The sequence below is a fragment of the Dipodomys merriami genome, unplaced genomic scaffold (assembly GCF_024711535.1).
Source record: "Dipodomys merriami isolate MVZ:Mamm:240054 unplaced genomic scaffold, mDipMer1.0.p SCAF_8, whole genome shotgun sequence".
NCBI classification, from domain to species: domain Eukaryota; kingdom Metazoa; phylum Chordata; class Mammalia; order Rodentia; family Heteromyidae; genus Dipodomys; species Dipodomys merriami.
Window position 1 is genome coordinate 62031604 of NW_027206401.1, and position 20899 is coordinate 62052502.

At 40.5% G+C, this 20899-nt stretch overlaps 1 protein-coding gene across 5 annotated transcripts in view; it reads right to left on the minus strand.

Moving 5' to 3' along the window:
* The window catches only part of Myo6 (myosin VI), a 140274-nt gene that overhangs the window by 44916 nt on the left and 74459 nt on the right, over positions 1-20899 (minus strand). For all 5 annotated transcript variants that reach the window (XM_070010239.1, XM_070010238.1, XM_070010237.1 and 2 more), the window contains exons 10-16: positions 20015-20095; positions 17072-17252; positions 12846-12990; positions 11146-11303; positions 5754-5845; positions 3612-3684; positions 1627-1754 (exon numbers count right to left, since the gene is read on the minus strand). In XM_070010239.1, coding sequence (XP_069866340.1) covers positions 1627-1754; positions 3612-3684; positions 5754-5845; positions 11146-11303; positions 12846-12990; positions 17072-17252; positions 20015-20095 — 858 coding nt within the window. The remainder of the gene's footprint in view (positions 1-1626; positions 1755-3611; positions 3685-5753; positions 5846-11145; positions 11304-12845; positions 12991-17071; positions 17253-20014; positions 20096-20899) is intronic.

Here is a 20899-nt window from a genome sequence, read left to right on the forward strand (position 1 = left end):
GGCACAGAAGAAGGACAAGTCAGCTGAGCAGGCGGCTAGTCTAGGATTCCAGATCACAGAGGAGTTCATGCAATCACATCTGTTTTTCAAGTAAACCTACTTAGCCTATTTACCACTGACTTAATACATGGGCATCATCAAGGTGTTCGGGTTTTGGTTTGTTTGTAGTGTGTGTTTTTTATAACATTTTTCTTTCTATTTTTTAAACACATAGTAATGAGTAGCAAGCACAATGGCTGATTTGTGTATATACTGGGATGGTGTCAATCATGAAAGGAAATAAATACTTGTTACCATTTAAATATCTCCTGAGGTCATCAGAGCAATGACAGCTATGCTGCAATCTCAAAATAATTCCCAGAAGGGGAGACGTTTGCCTGCTAGCACCCTAATTCCACAAGTGACCCTACACAGCTTTTATCGTCCTTTCTCCTCTTTTCACGGGGTGACTGAAGGAGGAAGGCAGGGGAAGGCAGAGCAGCGCTGACCTCTGTGGCGGGAACTGGCATCCTCATTGCTCAGTGCCTGCCTGGCTCTTTCTGGGTATAAGAATAAAGTCCCAGGGGCTGACAGCTGAGAGGGATACCAACAAAACCTTATACAAACACAGCAAGCACTTCAGCTTGAAGCGAGCTTGGAAAACTAGTCTTTGGCTTTTCCAGAAGTGTGGTCTTACTTATTTCTATCACTGTCTATGTCGATTTTCCCTTTATACTACCTAGTCCTGTTGCTTCCGCTTCGATCGCCCTCTCTGAGTGCATTTCCCACTCAAAACAGCCAGGAAGGAGACCAAAATGAATTGGCCATCACCACCTAGTCCAGGTTTCTTCCACCAGAGTTCTAAGCCACACACATGAATGTCATCCCCTAGAACATTGCCTAGGTCATGTGACACAAAACAAAGCCACTGAAGGCCACTTAGTTCAGAAGGAAGAACATGAGACCAATAGGTAAATTTCTTTGTATACCTTAGACAGACAAAATGTTCTTTCCATTCAGAGAAAAAGAGTCTTGAGATTTGATTATATAGAGCTTTACCATTACAGATACATACATAGATAAAAACACAAACACAGACAGATAATTGATACATGAATAGATAAGAAACAGATAATACATATATGGAGAGAGAGAGAGATGATAGCTCAATGATGAATAGATGATAGAAAAACATGGATAGCAGAGTACATGATAAATATATATATATATATATATATATATATAGGACAGATAGATGATAGATACATATAATAGATAAATAGATTCATATAGAAAGGCAGATAGATATGGTAGATATGTAATAGATGGATGGATAGATTACATGATAAATAAATACACAAGAAAGATAAGATATTTGATAGACATAGATATGATAGGTAATAGATTGATAGATGATAGGTAATTGAAAGGTAAATAATAGTTACAGATGACAGATACATAATAGACAGACAGATAGATAGCAGATTGATAGAGTCTATCTGTAGAGGATGCTGAGCCATTGTCGCTCTAAACGTTCTATGACTTATGTTTCTGTCCAACAATGTCCATTGTGTAGTGGATCTGACCATAGATCTCCCCTCCTCCCCTCCCCCCAAGCACAGTCAGCACATTAAATGGCAAACTCACAGTGAGTCGGAAATGGTCCTTGTGCTTCTGGTGAACAGCAGATGTGAAGTGCTGGTCACTGGGCTGGGGAAGGCGATTTTCTTCATCCAAAATATCCAGTATTCCCACTAACTTCACTTCAATTAAGTCTATTTCAAAAACCAAAATACTCAGGATAGGATAAAAAAAAACACTTCACAATTTATGAGTCATAAATTTCAAAGGACTGGTTACCTACCATATGACAGATAATACTTTGAAAGTATTCTATCAAAGGGGATTGAGAGCAAATGGAACGTTATTTCAAATCTGGCCACTTGTTGGAAGGTAACATCATAGCTTTAATGCATTAGAAAAAAACAACTCCATAAGGAGAGTGACTAATCACCACTCCATTTGCAAGCCAGCATAGCAGGCTGAGAACTAGGAATTCCCCTTCACCCAGCTAACTCCTCTTCTGAACACGAAGTAAAACGACAGAAGCTTTGGCCTGCCTGGGTTTTTATACAGCAAAAGCTTTCATTATGCTTTTTTCTGTTTGTTCAAAGTAAGTATAAAATTTCAGTTCCTTAAACTGTTATATATATAAACTATTGACTGGGATAGAGCTGAATTGAGCAAGAAGAGAAATCAAGATTCTAATTAAATCAATCCAAAAAGGATAGTTTGGGCAGCTGGTGGTGGGAAGAGTGTGGTGATGTAAGCTGCTAATGAGAGCATAGTCATAGATGGAGGAAAAGATGAGGATGAACTAGAAACACCCAGAAGTGGAGGGACTCCACCCAGACTGCCAATCACACAGTCAAAGGCACTGAAGTAAGACAGGACTGTGTGTTAAGGGAATGTGGGGGGGGGGGGGCAGGAAGGATGCCAAAGTGGTTTGAAAAGTGTAAACTAACATTACTATTAGTGTAATGTTATGATGTCCAAGTCTAGTACACAAGTTACTGATGGATCACCAAATTTGGCTTGTAAAACAAAGAGCTTGCCCAACATTTGATTTCAGAGATGGGGCGGGAAGAAAAGAAAGAGATGGGCAGCCGCTGGGGGACCACGGGGAACGATGGCTGCACTGCCCTGCTGAGACAGACATGGAAAGCGGGGTCCTGGTGGATGGTGTGCTGTTATCTGGACAGGACGTGTGGGGCCACAGAGGACCCCTTACAGCCAGAGCAATGCTGGCCTGGCCTCTCTGTAAAGGCCCGAGGCAAGCCCTGGCAAGCCCAAGGCCTTGTCATCTGAGGTGACAAAGCCATCGGCTTCCAGCCTCTGACGCCTCCTCCTCACTGGTCTACATATTCCAGTAACAGAAAAGGTTTTAGAAAAGGCTTGATTTGATACCTAGAAACATTACTTCTCAACAGCACTAAAGAAGTAAACTTCAGCAGGGCACCGGTGGCTCACGCCTGTAATCCTAGCTACTGAGAAGGCTGAGATCTGAAGATCATGGTTCAAAGCTAGCCCCAGCAGGAAAGTCCGTGAGACTCTTATCTCCAATTAACCATCAGAAAACCAGAAGTGGTGCTGTGGCTCAAGTAGTAGAGCGCTAGCCTTGAGCTGAAGAGCTGAAGGACAGTGCCCAGGCCCAGAGTTCAAGCCCCACAATGGACCAAAAAAAAAAAAAGTAAACTTCTTGCCAAGTGCTAGTGGCTCATGCCCATAATCTTAGCTCAAGAGTCTGAGATCTGAGGACCCTAGTTTGAAGCCAGCCTAGGAGGAAAGTCCAAGAGACTCTTACCCCCAGTTGATCAGCAAAAAGTCCAGAAGTGGAGGTATAGCTCAAGTGGTAGAGTACCAGCTCTGAGCACAAAAGCAAAGCTAAAATGTGAGACTGTCAGTTCAAGCCCCAGTAGCAGCACCAAAAAAAACAAAAGTAAACCTCTCTCAAATACCACAGTTCCCACCCTGTAACTGGTGATGTGTATAAAATCAGAGCCCAGAAAAATTCTCATAAATGTATCCATTGTATGTATCCCAACTTTCCATAAATGGAAAACAATACATACCTATGCAATCCTGATTATCCACATAATGAACTTCATTCACACCCAAACCTTCCTTCTGATATAGTTCTTGTTCCTGTAAATAAAGTCATTGCAATTACAGCTGTGGAAATATTTATGCAATATGGAAGAGTCAATATACTAAGCTCATGAATATTCAGATTTTTTTAATGTAAAGGATATTATCAGATGGATGACCCATGGGTGAGATTAGGTTAATGTGCCCTAATATTTTCTTTCTGAATATCTAAATCTTTTCTCCCCTGAACTGTACTAGAAAAGTTTTCTGACATTCTAGAAGGTACTGACCACTTGAGCTTAGTCTAAATTTGAAATTCATTTATTGTAATGATTATAAAAGTCACCATAAGTGGATGCCTGTGGCTCATGCCTATAATCCTAACTACAAAGGAGGCTGAGCTCTGAGGATCACAGTTTGAATCCAGTCTAGGCAGGAAGGTCTGTGAGACTCATGTCCAATTAACCATCAAGAACCTGGAAGTAGAGCTGTGGCTCAAATGGTAAAGAATCAGCCTTGAATGTAAAAAGTTCAAGAGACAGATCCCAGGCCCTGAGTTCAACACACACACACACACACACACACACACACAAACACACACACACACACACACACACACACACACACACACACACACACACACACACCCATATATGAAGGCCATGTCTTCTTTTTAGGTGGCTGTGACTTCTGGATGGACCTTGGGGCCGGGTTAGTTGGACGGAAGGATGGGCATGGGAGGTAAGGGGCAAGCATGGGAAACGTCAACAGGCAATGGAAGACCTAAGCCTCTGTCCAAAGCATTTCCAGAGCAACTCTCTCACCAATAAGAATCCAGGACACCCATTTATCTATGTCACAACCTTGCTTGAGCCCATGAATGACACTGTATGACAGCTGGGAAGCCACCGAGACAGAACTGCACTGACTGTTGGGCAAGGCATACAGGAGGCCCAGCGCACCTCAGCCAAACGCAGCACGGCAGAACTCGGGAAAGAGCGGGGCTGAGGTGAGCACAGGAAGAGCTAGCAGTGCTCACACAGAGGAAGCAGAGGCCTCGGGCCAGCAGCAGGTGGGAAAGGGGGCTCAGCCTGCCAACACCCCTAAACCAGCTAAAATGCTCTGGAAACTGATTTCTTGTCCATCCAGAAAAGATGGAGCTGGACTTGAACTCTCATGAGCCTTTATCCCTGGCATCTGCAAGCAGCAAAACACCGCTCCAATGATACGAGGGAAGGAAAGTCAAAGGTACAAATAAAAATGCTGGAAAATGGAAATGGCACCGTGGCTCAAGTGGTAGAGCACTAGCCTTGAGCTGAAGAGCTGAGGGACAGCGCCCAGGCCCAGAGTTCAAGCCCCACGAGCAACAAACAAATAAATAAAATAAATAAATAAAAATAAAAATACAGGAAAATATTGTGGAGAATTCAAATGTAAGGGGTAAAATAATGTGTCTAATCACGAGTCCATGGATCCAAAGCTACCTTTGGATTAGAAAGGAACGTTCTGGCAACAGTATTGTAAGTGTTAGCCTCTGTCCTTACTGTGGGCAAAGGAGGGAAGTTCTTAATGGACCAGAAATGGAAGCTGGTTGGCTAGGGCTGGCCACTTAAAGGCCACAGCAGTGTACCCCAGAGCTCGGAGCTGGGGGCTCCCCGGCCTCTGGCCAGATGTGAGCAGGCTGCAGCGGCATGAGCAGAAGCAGACCCAGGATGGAGGACAAAGAGGCAAGGTGAGGGATGAGAGGGCAGGTTAGCAGTTGCGCACGTAGAGACGAACAGAATCAGAAAAAGAAGTAAGCTGGACGAAGTCTGGCCAAAGTTGCTAGCAAGAAGTTGCAGCTCTTCCCTTCTGAGGAAGTGCCTACTAAGAGTGTGTCATCACAATCTGAGGTGCATGGCTCAAGTGGTAGAGCACCTGCCTTCCAAGTACAAGGTTCTGAGTTCAACCCTTACCACCAAAAGTATTCATCAGGGTCTTAAACTTCAGCTACCCCTGCTTGCTGGGTGCCCCTCTCCCTTCCCTCACCTCCTCCCCTTAATCACAGCACCCACTCAGTCTTTCTCTTCCCTGGAAGTTAAAACAATTCAATGCAGATCGGAGTTTCAAATTACAGCTGCAATTACCTCCTTCAGAATCCTTTCGTTAAAAAACTGTTGAAGTTTCTCATTGCAATAGTTGATGCAAAACTGTTCAAAACTGTTGTGCTCAAAGTACTCTGAAAACATAAAACCAGAAGCAAGGCCATCAGTGATCAACTCCCACAAATGGACTTTGGGATAAGAGGCTGGCATCTCAATAAATTCATTTAAAATTAGGCTTAAAAATAAATACAATTATTCGACACTCTCTCAGGTGTTTTTATTCCAAGACAAATTTGCTGGGCACTCAAATTCAGCCTTAGAAATAGCTTTCTCTAAATCAAACCTATATTGAGGTTCCATCTCACCCCAATCAGAATATCAGCCATCAGTAAAACAAACAACAAATGCTGGTCTCACTTTTGTAGTGCTGAGGGCGGGGGAGAACATAGATACACTAAGGGTATGAAAGCAATTCATGCAAATGCTATGGAAGTCAGTCGGTATGGAGGCTCTCAGGAAACCAGAAGTAAATGATCCTGCTGTAGCACTCCTGCATAGAATCCAGAGCGTGTACGTCAGCTTGCAGCCAAGGTGCCACACATACACCCTTGTTTACAGCAGCATTCTTCACATTAATGGACTCTCCTAGGTGTCCACCAACCAAAGAATGAGAAAGACAATGGGGAACATATAACAAGTAGAGGAGTCTTCAGCCATTGACACGAATGTCACTTGCAGGAAAATGAGTGGAACTGGAGAACATCACATGAAGTGAAACAAGGCAGGCTGCGAAAGACACACGCCACACGTGCTCTCTCACAGAAGTGCTGTGGTATAACGGGGAGGCAGAGGGTCTATGTGGGGCTGGACACCAGCAGGAGTTGGACAGTGAAAGGGCAGGGCAAAGTACAGCAGTGAAGATGACCAAAGTACAACATACATATGTATGTAAACGATATAAACCCATTACAATTATTTTAAAAGTAGGGGAGGAAGGAATAAGAGTAATTGCATCAAAGCAGTTTATATGAATATTCATTAACATCCATAAAATCCCTTTGTACAATTAATATAAACTAATTTTTTTATGTAGGCTAAATGCTGGTGGCACATGGCTATAATCCTAAGTACTTAGGAGGCAGAGGTGGAGAGAATTACAGTTCAGGGCCAGCCCAGACAAAGAGTCCACAAGAGCCTCACCTCAACCAATCCCAAGGTACGAAAGTGTGTGTGCCTGTCTCCACCGAGAGCAGCAAGTACACACAGAATAATCATAGTCTAGGCATGAGAACACAAAGGAGAAAGAACCTTTCTCAAAACTTATAGAGCACACTGCCAGATACTGGTGGCTCACATCTAGCCACTCAGGAGGTTGAGATCTGAGGATTGCGGCTTGAAGCCAGCCCAGGCAGGAAAGTCTATGAGACTCTTATCTCCAATTAATCACCAGAAAACCAGAAGTGGTGCTGTGGCTCAAAGCGGTGGATTGCTAGCCTTGAGCAAGAAAACTCAGGTACAGTACATAGGCCCTGAGTTCAAGCCCCACAACTGACAAAAAAAAAAACCCCAGCACATTGGCTGTGTGCTGACTTACACACCTTCAATTCTATGCAGCTAAAATGGGCTGGACATATGGCTCAAGGGGAAAATACATGCTTAATAAGCAGGAAACCCTGAATGTTCTATGCTAAAAATTATTAATAAACTATTCATAATTCAATGAATATTTACAATTCATTGATAAAATGTCAACTATTTGTAACTTTTTATGGTACTGGAGTATGAACTCAAAACCTTACACTTGTTGGATGGGTGTTCTACCACTTGAGCCATGTCTCCCTCTTGTGCTTTATTCTTCATGTAGGCTCTTACATTCAAGCTGAGGGGACCCTGCTATTTATACTTCCTGTGTAGCTGGGATGAGAGCCCTGGCTCCTTTTTCCTTTCGGCAGTACTGGGGACTGAACTCCAGGCCTCGCTCTTGAAGCCAGGCCCCAGTTCTTTGTGCTTTCATTTGCTTTCTCTAACAGGATCTTACCTTTCGCTCCAGCTGGCCTCACATATGTTCTTCTCACCTCTACTTCCCAAGAAACTGGGACATGAACCACCACACTTGGCTTGTTTATAAGATGGGATCTCACTAACTTTTTACCCAGACTATCCTCAAACTGTAATCCTCAAAGTGTATCTGCCTCCTGAGTAGCTGAAATTACCTTTTATTTGTAATGTATTTTTTGAAAGCACGAGTATTAAAACAATCTAAAATCATAATAATGATTCAAAATGCAAGTGTACTTGTTCACTTGTAAATTTAAGGGCTGTATTACATAATGACCAAGAGCCATAAGCTCTAAAATTTTATGACTGCAGGTGTGGGTGCCAATCTAAAACTCATGTAGACAAGGAAACAAATGTCCCAACAATGAAATCTTGTCAGTCAGTGAGGGAGATTTACCTGCCTTTTATTTTTGGGTTGGGGGGGTCCAGACGTGGGGGCTGAACTCTGGGCCTGGGTGCTGTCCCTCAGCTCTTCAGCTCAAGGCTAGCACTCTACCACTTGAGCCACAGCACCACTTCCGGCTTTTTTCTTTTTGCTTATGTGGTGCTGAGGAATAGAACCCAGGGCCTCATGCAGGCAAGGCAAGCACTCTACCATTGAGCCACCTTCCCAGCCCTACTTGCCTTTTTTAAAATATATATTTTATTGTAAAGATATTGTACAGAGGGGTTACAGATAAATGAGTAAGGTAATGAGTCCATTTCCTATCTAGCGTTGTTACCCCTCCTTTGTTTTTCCCCTACTATCCCTTCCGTCCCCACCTCCCCAACTCCTTCCTCCCCCCCCTCAAGTTGTAAAGTTCATTTTCAACACAGTGTCTTGTACATCTCATTGTTACAATGGGTCAACTTGTATCCTTGTTTCAGCATTTTGTTATTTCCCTTCTCCTCCCCAAATCAGAAAGATGTATATACAAGATGCACCAAAATCAAATACTGTGAAAACAGGTTATACCATGGGGAAAGAACATACAAAAGAAACAAAAAAAAGCACATATTACATTACAAAACAACAGCAACAAAGACAACAACTCTTTTTTTATTTTTTTGTCAGTCGTGGGGCTTGAACTCTGGGCCTGGGCGCTGTCCCTCAGCTCTTCAGCTCAAGGCGAGCGCTCTACCACTTGAGCTACAGCGCCACTTCCAGTTTTCTGGTGGTTTATTGGAGATAGGAGTCTCATGGTCTCTCCTGCCCGGGCTGGCTTTGAACCGCAATCCTCAGATCTCAGCCTCCTGAGTAGCTAGGATTACAGGCGTGAGCCACCAGCGCCCGGCTAAGGCAACAACTCTTGTGTCCCTATCTTGGAATTCATTTCACTTAGCACCATCTTATATGGTCATATGTGTATAGCTTTTGACCTTTCCTGCTTGTCTGGTAAGATTATCCTAGACGTAAACTAGTTATTGTTATTGCAAATAAGAGAAACCATGGTACCTATTTTTCTTTGGGTCTGGCTTACTTAATATAATTTTTTTTCCAAGTCTTTCCATTTCCTAACAAATGGGGCAGTATCACTCTTTCTGATGGAGGCAAAGAATTCCACTGTGTGTGTGTGTGTGTGTGTGTGTGTGTGTGTGTGTGTGTGTGTGTGTTGTGTGTTACATTTTCTTGATCCATTCATCAACTGAGGGGCATCTGTGTGTGTGTGTGTGTGTGTGTGTGTGTGTGTGTGTGTGTGTGTGTTACATTTTCTTGATCCATTCATCAACTGAGGGGCATCTGAGTTGATTCCATATCTTAGCAATGGTGAATAATGCTGCAAGAAACATAGTTGTGCTGATAGCCTTGCTTGTGATCATTTGGGTAAATGCCCAAAAGTGGGATTACTGGATCATAGGGAAGCTCTATGTGGAACATTTTGAGGAACCTCCATATTGCTTTCCAAAGTGATTGAACAAGTTTAGACTCCCACCAACAATGCAGTAGGGTTCCCTTTTGGCCACATCCCCTATAACAACAGGTTTACCTGCCTGTGAACTGAAGATAGAGATTTATCGTAAATGTTAAAAACACTAACCACATCAAAAGCCAAGCCTTCTCTCTCAAAATGTAAAAGCTCTAATCTTCACTTGACAGAAACCAACCAACCACAAAGGAGAAACAACTTTACATGCCCATTATAAAACCATCAGATTCATGTCAAGGTTTTACGGACTAGTCATTCAGAACACAGTGTTCCAGTACTAATGGTCTGTTCCATTTCTGGCTGGGCAGCTCCAAACTTGCCCAACAATGACATACCTTCACTTGAGTGATGGAAAAGAAATTGGAAAGAGCTACTAATAGCCAATGCTTGCAGTAATTTTTACACATAATAATAAACTAGGATTGTATGTCAACTATTCACGGCTCTACATGTTCACTAGTGGCTTTCATAGCTTTGTTAAATATTTGTGTTTTATATATGTGTGTGTGTGTGTGTGTGTGTGTGTGTGTGTGTGTGTGTATACACACACACATTTGTTATATATATATATATATATATATATATATTTCTTATTCTCTTTATTAGTAGCCTTAAAAGTTTACTTTTATTTCAGCTTTTTCATTTAAGAGCATACAGACATCTTCATTGTAGAAGTGTAGATCAGTGTGTATTAATTTTAGCCTTACTGGGATCAAAACTACTCCTGGAGTTTTTCAAGCATCATGACAAAACACACAGTTATTAATATGTACATCAAGAGAATAGCATTACAAGGAGAAAAAAGGCTTTTTAAAAACATTTTTGATGGGGCTGGGAAGGTGGCTCAGTGGTAGAGCTCTTGCTTTGCATGCATGAGGCCCTGGGTTCGATTCCTCAGCACCACATAAGCAGAAAGAAAAAAAACATTTTTGATATGTACAAAAGTATTTCAAGCCGGGCGCTGGTGGCTCACGCCTGTAATCCTAGCTACTCAGGAGGCTGAGATCTGAGGATCGCGGTTCAAAGCCAGCCCGGGCAGGAGAGACCGTGAGACTCCTATCTCCAATAAACCACCAGAAAACCGGAAGTGGCGCTGTAGCTCAAGTGGTAGAGCGCTCACCTTGAGCTGAAGAGCTGAGGGACAGCGCCCAGGCCCAGAGTTCAAGCCCCACGACCGACAAAAAAAAAAAAAGTATTTCAAATATTGTCAGATGCTGGTGGCAATAGCTAGCTACTCTGGAAGCTGAGATCTGAGGATCGTGATTCAAAACTAGACCAGGCAGAAAAGTTCATGAGACTGTTACCTCAACCAACCAGTAAAAAGCTAGAAGAGAAAGTGTGGCACAAACGTAAAGCAACAGACTTAAGCAAAAAAAGCTAAGCAAAAACACAAGGCTCTGAGTTCAAGCTCTAGTATAACACCAAAAAAAAGATCTCAAATATAAACTTACAAAAGATACTAAACTTACCAAAACCAGCAATATCTAAGACTCCAATGAAATAGGATGATGTTTCAAAAGGAAAACACTGGTTTACTCTGTTGACCACGTGGTCAAAAAGATGGCTATACACTGTCTTTGCCAGGGCATCACGGGCATTGTTTGCTTGCTCCACTTTCAAGGGAACCCTTTTAGAGAAAAAGACCACATCAATAAAAACTCCTTAAAACAACACATATGCAAATAATACAAATTTGCATATATATACAAAATGACAGATGCCTGAAGTCACAGTTGGACTGAGTGTGTCCCTGCGAAGGACTGGTTCTCGCCAATGGTGAGGGATGAGGAGGTAGTTGAAGTAGAGCCAATAAGAAAAGTCCAAGAGAGAAACTAAAGGAATTATCTAGAATCCAGTCATCTAGAATCCAGTCAAGATCTGTTATTGGGCAAAAGAATCTTAGGCTTGAAAATGTTGTTGTTTTTAATTATTCTGGGGCTTAACGTCAGGCCTGGGTGTTGTCCCTTAGCTTCTTTGTTCAAGGATGGCGCTCTACCACTTGAGCCATGCCTCCACTTCTGAAAAATCATTTTAACCTTAATTTATATTTCACTTGACATGATAAATTCTTAAGAATTAAGAAGTAATTAAGAATCAGGGTTATTCAGAGGAATAACCATCCTTTTGATTTTTTTTATAAATGTGAAATGAACTGGATTTATTCAACATAACTTGCAACTCTAGTGATTTATTTTACCTTATTTAGGACTGTCCAACTTGCCCAGAAAGTAACTGCTCAGCACAACATTATTAGAAGGTGCAGACACAGACACAGCTGTTGTCCCTCAAGAAAATCAGTGCATGATGAAAGGAGATTGTAATAAAGAAGATTTTCCACACACCGTGCTGAATTGTAGCATAATTATGACCACGGAGCAGGGGGCAAGCTCCAAGACCACAGGCAGGCTTGGAAGTCATTCATGTCAGTCTGATACTCGAACTCAAAATAGTCCTTTTTCAAGAATACACTCACTACCCGAGCTATGAAACTGTAACCCTCTGTATATCACCTTTAAAATTAAAATTAAATTTAAATTTTTTTAAATAGTCCTTTTTCTACTTACATGGCCTGCAATCTTTCCTGAAATGTGTGGACATACCACAGAGAAAGCATTTGAGCTGAAAGTATATGCACATGTAGGTACAATTCTAGTTCTTAATTGTTTATTTTTTAAATCTTAGTGAGATACTTATGATCATTTGTAATTCTTTCTAACATGAAGAATCTCAGGGTAAGGAGAAGCTCCTTTGGCTGAATATTTTACTCAAGTAAGTTCCACTTGGTAGAAGTTTTAGTATATGGCATTTGCATAGAAAATTACTTTTAAGGTAAATTGATATGTTGCCTGAAACAGTCAGAAAGTTATTTACATAATCAACTCATATTTCCACAGTCGTACAAAAGTAAACCTTTCTCTTCCCTTATAAATTCTGTTGCTGTCACATGTCTGTAGGGAATGGCTCTAAGCTATGCAAATCCTCATTAACATATGCACTGGCTTACTGCAGCCAGACTCCCAGAATTTTGATCTAGCCAGCAGAGCTTTCTGAATACTAAAATGAGAAGGCAGAAGCATGAGGATCCACCACCTTATAAATCTCAGTGTTCCCATTTCTCTCTCCCTGACAAACTGCAACTTGACTGCTGCAGGGCGGTTGGGAGACTTACTTTATAACTGTTCCTTTGGTGCCCCCTGCCGTTGTGAGCATGACTCTGGTGGTTAAACTCACTCGGAGATCGTCCTGATCCAAACCCAGCAACTCCGCACAGTACTCCAGGGATGGCGCAGATTTATTCTTCAGATTACAGCCACCTAATCAAATCAATTTTAACTCCAAGTTAAAAAGCATTCTATAAAACAGTCTCAAAACTATTTCTTCGAATTATACATCACTTACATAAACCTGTGGAATAAAGTTCACTTGTAATTCCTGAATCCACTTGACTTTTTTCCCATCCTTGATGGGGACCACCCTCACCCCTATCCCTGGCAATCAAAATCAACAAGACACGGTGGCTCAGGACAAGTCTAGAGTGGCAGAGCACCTGTAATGACAGTTTCTGTCATTGTGTTATGTTGTTATTTTGTATTAGTACTGGGCATTATCCCTCAGCTATTTCTTTCAAGTTGGTGCCCTACCATTTGGCAGAGCTCTACTCCTGCCTTTTTGATGGTTAATTAGAGACAAGATCTCAGCCTCTTGAGTGGCTAGGATTACAGGCATAAGCCACCAACTCCCAGCTCCTTAACCATGGTTTAACTGCTGACAACTACAGTCTAAAAGTATTGGGTAGAAAATTCCAGAAGCAGGAGCTGGGAAGGTGGCTCAGTGGTAGAGCACTTGCCTTGCATGCATGAGGCCCTGGGTTCGATTCCTCAGCACCACATAAGCAAAAAAAAAAAAAAAAAGCTGGAAGTGGTGCTGTGGCTCAAGTGGTAGCATGCTAGCCTTGAGCTGAAGAGCTGAGGGACAGCGCCCAGGCCCAGAGTTCAGGCCCCATGACCAGACCCCCCCCCCAAAAAAAGAAAGAAAATTCCAGAAGCCAGCAGTCCATCACTGTGCTCTATGTGAAGGGCTTGCCATTCTGCAAAGGGTGTGAATCACCCCCCTTCTGAAGCCCATACACAGAGCCACATGACTGCCCAGCCCTGGCAGTGACAAACCTCGAATTCATCTATATGTTTCCTCTTCCTTACAAAATGTCCTACAAAAAAATTATTTTTTTTATCTTAAATAGGCATAAGGTAGAAATGGAGCTATTTCAGGCAGTAGAGTACCAGCCTTGAACAAAAAGAAGCTCATGGATAGCACCCAAGCCCTGAGTTCGAGCACCAGGACCAACACAAAACAAAAGAAAAGAAGAGAAAAAAAGGGCTAAAAGCTATATAAAATAATTCTGGTTTTGGGGCTGAGAAGGTGGCTCAGTGGTAGAGCGCTTGCCTTGCAAGCCTGAGGCCCTGGGTTCGATTCCTCAGCACCATATAAGCAAAAAGAAAAAAGCCGGAAGTGGTGCTGTGGCTCAAGTGGTAGAGCGCTAGCCTTGAGCTGAAGAGCTGAGGGACAGCGCCCAGGCCCAGAGTTCAGACCCCACAACCGGACCCAAAAAAAAAAAAAAAAAAAAAAAAAAAACTGGTTTCATGCAAAAACATTCCTCATTTTCTTAAATCTGTTATTTAATAACATACATTTTTGCTAAATGGAATCTAACATAGGCAGTTCTAAGAGGTGCTGTGCAAAAATAAAAAATAAAAAATAAATTCTGACAGTCAAATTATTTATTGGGAATAAACTTTTCAATAAAATAATTGCAGTGGTTTTCTTTTTCCCCCAAATTGCCATGAAATGCCAAATTAAATTCGCTAATACAAGTGATCCTCACTTAGGTCTAAGGTAAGAGTCACAGAAGAGACAAAGACTAATAGAAAAAAATCTTAGCCACACATATTAAAATAATCTAAGAGCTGAGGGTGTAGCTCAAGTGGTAGAGTTTGCTTAGCAAGTACAGGCCTTCAATTCAAATCTCAATACAGCCAAAAAAAAAGTCAATAAACTAAAAGATAACAGGTTCACTATCTTAATTAATTCACTGCCTCACTCCAGTGTAATCCACATTCTTCTCATTTCCCCTACAATCAAAAGAACTTTGAGAATAAAAATGAGAAAAAGATGTGAACATGCACTATTTTCCTTTTGAATATATAGTTCTCTCCAGCTATTGAGATAATAACTTATGATATCATAAATGCTATGCCACTTGACATCTGCATGCTCCCTCACAGGACCAAAGATACCACACAGGAAAAAGCCATGGATCACCTCTCACATTCACCAAGGTGTGGCTGATTACTCCCTGTGGTACTTCAGCCCTGCCTCCTGTTCCCTTTGCATAACAAAGCTGCAGAGCAATATGCAAATTTTCAAAATTATTTTTCCAATTCCTCTAAAAAATACTCATGCAACATTTTAATGCACATTAAAAAATATTTAAGTTTGCTTGAATCATTTGCATTTTAAATAGAAATTGTATATTTTATTTTGTATTTATTCACTTACATTTATCATGATTACAATGTGTTCGAGTATTCAAAACATGTGGTAATTATTCAGCTCATACATTCCCCTTTGCAACATTAAGGTAGAGCTATACTCTCAACCCTTTACAGAGGGAAAATTGAGATACAGGATGCAGAAGTTCTTTCCCAAGGTCACATCCTCAAGGTCACACATGCCCATAGCACTGTGGGGGAGGTGGGGGCCAAAGAACATGCGCATGTGCACAATGCTCTGTTCTCACTGTATTGATTGCAAACAGCCCAGGACATTAAATCTGAAAATCATTAGAGACTGTCTACTTTAGTCTGCTCATTCATAGATCACAAGGCTTGGTGGCCTGGGGGAAACAAGGGACAATTAACACAAGCTGCTGAGTTCATCAGACATGGATAGACCCAGCCTCTCACATCTAATAACCTCATTAGAATTATGTTCATTACATTAAATAATGATCACAGTCATTACTTCTGCATAGGTTCCACTGCAAAACAGACGTAAAATCTCCTACCTCAATATTGTTACAAGGTTTCAATCAGGATAAGGATGTTCATGATAGAACGCACAATATGATGCATCATACACATAGCTCATTTTTTTCCTTTTTCAAGGCAGGGAGCAGTGCTAGGTATGAAACATGCCTAAGGAAACACTTCTACTCAGGTACAACTCTTATCACTGACTTTTTTTTTTTGGTACCAGTACTAAGACTTGAACTCGAGGCCTGAGTGCTGCCTCTTAAGCTCTTTTTCTCAATAATGGTGCTCTATCACTTGTGCCACAGCCCCAATTCCAGCAGTTTGGTGGTTAATTCAACATAAGAGTCTCAAGGGTTTTCCTGCATGATCTAGCTTTAAACCACGAGCCTCAGATCGCAGCCTCCCAAGTAACAAGGCTTACAGGCATGAACTACTGGCACCCAGCTTATCCAACTACTTTACTCCTGGATTCCATCAGCTTGGAAATGGCTAGCTAGGATCTGGAGTAGCTAGGATTCACAGTGTAAGCCTCTGGACTGACATATATACTGAAATAGCTCTTCCCTTCCTCTGTGCCCCTTTCCTCGCGCATATTGTTGAAGGTACTATACTCCCAAAGCACTTCTTATGGATGATTTCCTCTTGCAAATGAAGAAACCAAGGTTCAGAGAGCTCAGGGATCTAATGCAAAGGCTTATGTTGCTAACCACGAAGTCAGGTGGTCCTTCACACTGTTCTCAACTCAGCCTTGGTGTAAGATTCTAACAGAGTCCATTAATGCAGGAAAGGGATAATCGCTGACTTTATAGAGGCAAATAGTAAATACTGTCATCATTACAGGACCTGTAATCTCTGCCCCAACACCCTTCTGCCACATGGAAACTGGCATAGATAATATTTCTTTCACAAAAACAGACGGTGAGCCGGATAGAGTCCATGGGCCCCAGTGTGCCAAGCCAGAACTGTACCAAAGCTTTAATGCATATACAGGCTGAAAGACTATAGGTGAACAGTTACTGGCACTGGGCATTTAAAGGCTGTTCAGTTTCTCTAAGACTGAATATTTTCGTTGCTCACTGGTAAAGTCCGTAGGTTTTTATGTATCAGCTTTCCTTAATGGAACTGACCCAGGTTTAGATCTATGGAACATGAACCAGAAAAGGTTCAAGTTCTCTATTAATGGCTATTTTTTAAAAAAGTAAAGTGTTAGTTGGAAATTTTAACTAAATATAAACATAGGAGCAGTCAGTGAGTAATCTGCTTGGAATTTTAATGAATATGCACATCACAGACTGGATTTTCATCCAAGAAATTAGAAAATTCCACCTGATACTATTCTTCTCTTTAAACACAAAGAAACCACCTGAAGTGCTGCCGGCTTCCTCAAAGTCAATGTTCCCAAGGTGCAGCACACCAGCCACCACTCGGAACAGATCGAGCTTTTCTTCATCACCCAAGCCAATTTTCTTCATGGCTGTGCACATGCGGATAAAATCTCCGTGGTCATCTAGGAGAGGGTCCTTCAGGGAACCAGCCTTCACATACTAGAAAACAAGAGGAGAGCCTTCAACGGACTGTCACGTCTTTTGCGGAAACCCAAACCTCTACACCAGTCTATCAATGTCATACATAACATGCAAAAGTAAAATCCAGTCCAAAGAGAAGCTGGAGTGTTCTAACACATCCTAAAACTGAGTGGCTGGGGGAAGGGGACACAGGATCTGGCCCTGCAATTTCTTACAACTACATGTGAATCTACAATCATTTCAATGGAAAGAATGGAGGCGTTTTGCCATTCAAAGACGTTTTTAACTGTAAAGTCTTATGATTCCAGGATCTTAAAGATACAAATTGAATTTTGAAAATGGTCATAGTTGCAACGAATCTATTCTCAGACCAAAAAGAACTAAGGGAGTGACAGATTTATTAACCTGATTTAATTATCCCACAACTGAGGAACCAACAGATTTAGTCATCTGCTTAATTATCCCACCCCATGTATGATATCAAATGGTTTTTAAATGCATGCAATTTTTTTCAGCTAAAAATAGGCAAACAAAAATCAGGTACAAATCATGATGAAGTTTTCAGTCTGACAATTAGCAGGGCATTGTTTTAGGTTAGCCGCTTTCAGCTGCCCCATTGTTAAACAGAAGTCAATGGTGGATGGGGTGGCACAATTTTCAGGACCTGAAAGGTTATTTTCACTTTTCTGTGTATGTACATATGAAGTAAAGTACACTAGCAAGCACTGGTAGACTTACTCTAGCAATTTATGCACTGACTCAAAACATGAGGAAAGGGGAGAAGAGAAAATTTGCATCTGAAGCACTCATTTGTTAGGACCTATAACAAACTCAGAAAAGGGAAAGAAGAAAGTTAGGGCTTCGGTAGCTAGTAGAGAAGCATAAAAGTTCCTGAACACAAAAGCTGGTCTAGGAAATTTTCCAGAACATGAGAATAAAGAAGGAAAGCCCAAATAATGAAACAACATCCTGAGGGCTAACAGGCATAAGTGTCACCTCTAGGAAATATTTTGTTCCCAGCTGAAGTCAGAACTCAATTCACAAAGTTCTTTAAAATGTTCAAATAAAATACAAAGTTTCTGGAAAATGTCTAGAAAATGAAATTCCATTTTATTCTTTAAAAAGCAGTAAAGGAAACAATCACATGCAGCCCAAGTTCACAGGAAATATGTATCATGCAGAATTTTTAGTCTCACAATTAAAGCCTGTTTCACTTAGAAATTAGTTTTAATCAAATGCTAGTGAATGCACTTGCTTTATGGCAGACTGAAAATACTGCATTCTCAAAAAAAAAATCACACAGAGTTGAAGGACAGTCAGTGAAATTAAGCAAAGGATTTAATCATCAAAATGATCACCTCATCTTCCTGATGAAGACATAAAAAAGTAATTTAAACACATTAATTCATTGTTCACCTGTAGACATGATACATGCACACATTCTGTCTCTTTTAATGTGAGTAACGTTGTTGACAATAGTGAAAGGCATCCATGCTACCCTCTGGAGAGTAATCACCAGCTTTCTTTCCTTTCTATTCAGTTTTTTCTATGGCAAAACGTGTGTGTGTGTGTGTGTGTGTGTGTGTGTGTGTGTGTGTGTGTGTGTGTGTGTGTGTGTGTGTGTGTGTGTGTGTGTGTGTGTGTGTGTGTGTGTGTGTGTTGTGTGTGTTGTGTGTGTGTGTGTGTGTGTGTGTGTGTGTGTGTGTGTGTTGAGGCTAGTGATCTACCACTTGAGCCACAGCTCCACTTCCAGCTTTTTGCTGGCTAATTCAAAGTAAGTGTCTTGTGGGTCTAGCTGGCTAGCTTCAAACTACAGTCCTCAGATCTCTCAGCTTTCTGAATAGCTAGGATTACAGGTGTGAGCCACCAGTGCCAAGTCTAGGAAACAGTCTTAGCAAAGTACAGATAAAAACCATAATAAATACTAATGTTCCTTTGCAAAGATTTGATTATGGCTGTAAAATGAAACTTATGACTTAAAATTCAGGCATCTATGTTTAAAAGGATATAAAATATCAAGTAAAGCAAGAATTAGCTGTGGGATCATCTGCTTAGAATTTGACATAATTAGAATTTTGTTTGCTTTTTGTTTCTTTGATATGAATATATTTAATATATAACCCATTTCACGCTAATCTAAAAAGAGTCAAAATACCTGGTTCACATAAGTAGAATTAAAAACTATGACAAAAACTTGTTCAATTAAATAATTAATTTATCTTGCCATTGAATGCTTGGTTTTCATAAAATCAATAGAGACTAGATTAATTATAATAATCTTAACAGTTTTCATAATGTAAGCCCTTATATAGACACAATACCACTTGCTACTGAAACACTATACACTAAAACTTACAAAGTTGGAGATCTTTAAAGAGTGAATGACTTTTAAAAAATAGTAATGCTATGATTACATCTAAATAATCCTAGACATGCTATAACAACTTATCAAGAACAATATGAAACAATATTTTACACTATATTACAGAAATAGTGTGTTTTAAAAAGCAATACTCTAATGTACAAGCATCCTTACACACAAATGCTTAATGAAACCCATTGTCTACTTCAAACCCTACTTCAGTCTTGAAGTGCCTAATAATCTAAGAAAGTCTGCTGTGTAGATACCAGCAGAGGTGTATCAGTGGGAAGGAGACTTGCGCAACTATTTAGGGTCTTAAAACATCAGCTTATGAGTAAGAAATCCTACTGGGACTCCAAAATAAAGCATAATTTTTAAATTTACATTAGACATTTGAAGTGAAAACAGTCTACTATACCTCAGGACTTTTGCGATTCTGCAAAATCTGTTTGTCAGTTTCTTTGTTAGCAAAGTATCTGGTACAGCCACGGTTTAAGTACTGTGACAAAGAAATTTAAATTATAATTAGCATATGTGATTCACAGGGAAGTAGCACAGCAAAAAAAAAAAAAAAAACTCAGCTTGCCAAATAGCAACCTTAAAGAATTTCTAAATATAATATCAGCATTAGTTAATCTCTCAGTTAAAATCAGGACTATTATTTTAAAAACATTGTGTTCCTCCTGATCAAACCAGAGATATTAAAGTCCTAATACCTGAATATAGTTTAATAAAATGATTAAGATTAAAAAAATTGACACCATAATTTCCTACTTTAAAGTTCAATATTATTACATTGTTGTAGTATCAAACATCTTTTTAAAGATATAGCCCATTAAAGGGGGTGGAGTTAGAAGGGATGGGAGAATGATGAAAGGGGTGACACTGATCAAAACACATCGAATTCATAAGCTGCTTTGCTGGAGGGCAACTCGTTTATACAACCACTTAAAGATAATTTTTTAAAAAAACAGAAAAAAACTAATGAAAGTAAAAAGGATCTATAGCCCATGGACATTAATCAAGATGCATTGCACTCATAAATTGATATGTTGAATTGAAACCCTTTTGTACAATTAAAGATAATAAAAAAATAAGTTAATAAAAATAATATAAAAATAAAAAATGATTCCAAACTGAAGTATTAGAAACAATCATGGAAATCACCTTTCTACTGAATCTGTGGAATCACTGTGACTAAATATTTTGAGTAATATTTTGAATTCTGAACAATTACGAAATAATATCCTGGGGCTGGGAATGTGACTTAGTGGTAGAGTGCTTGCCTAGCATGCATGAAACC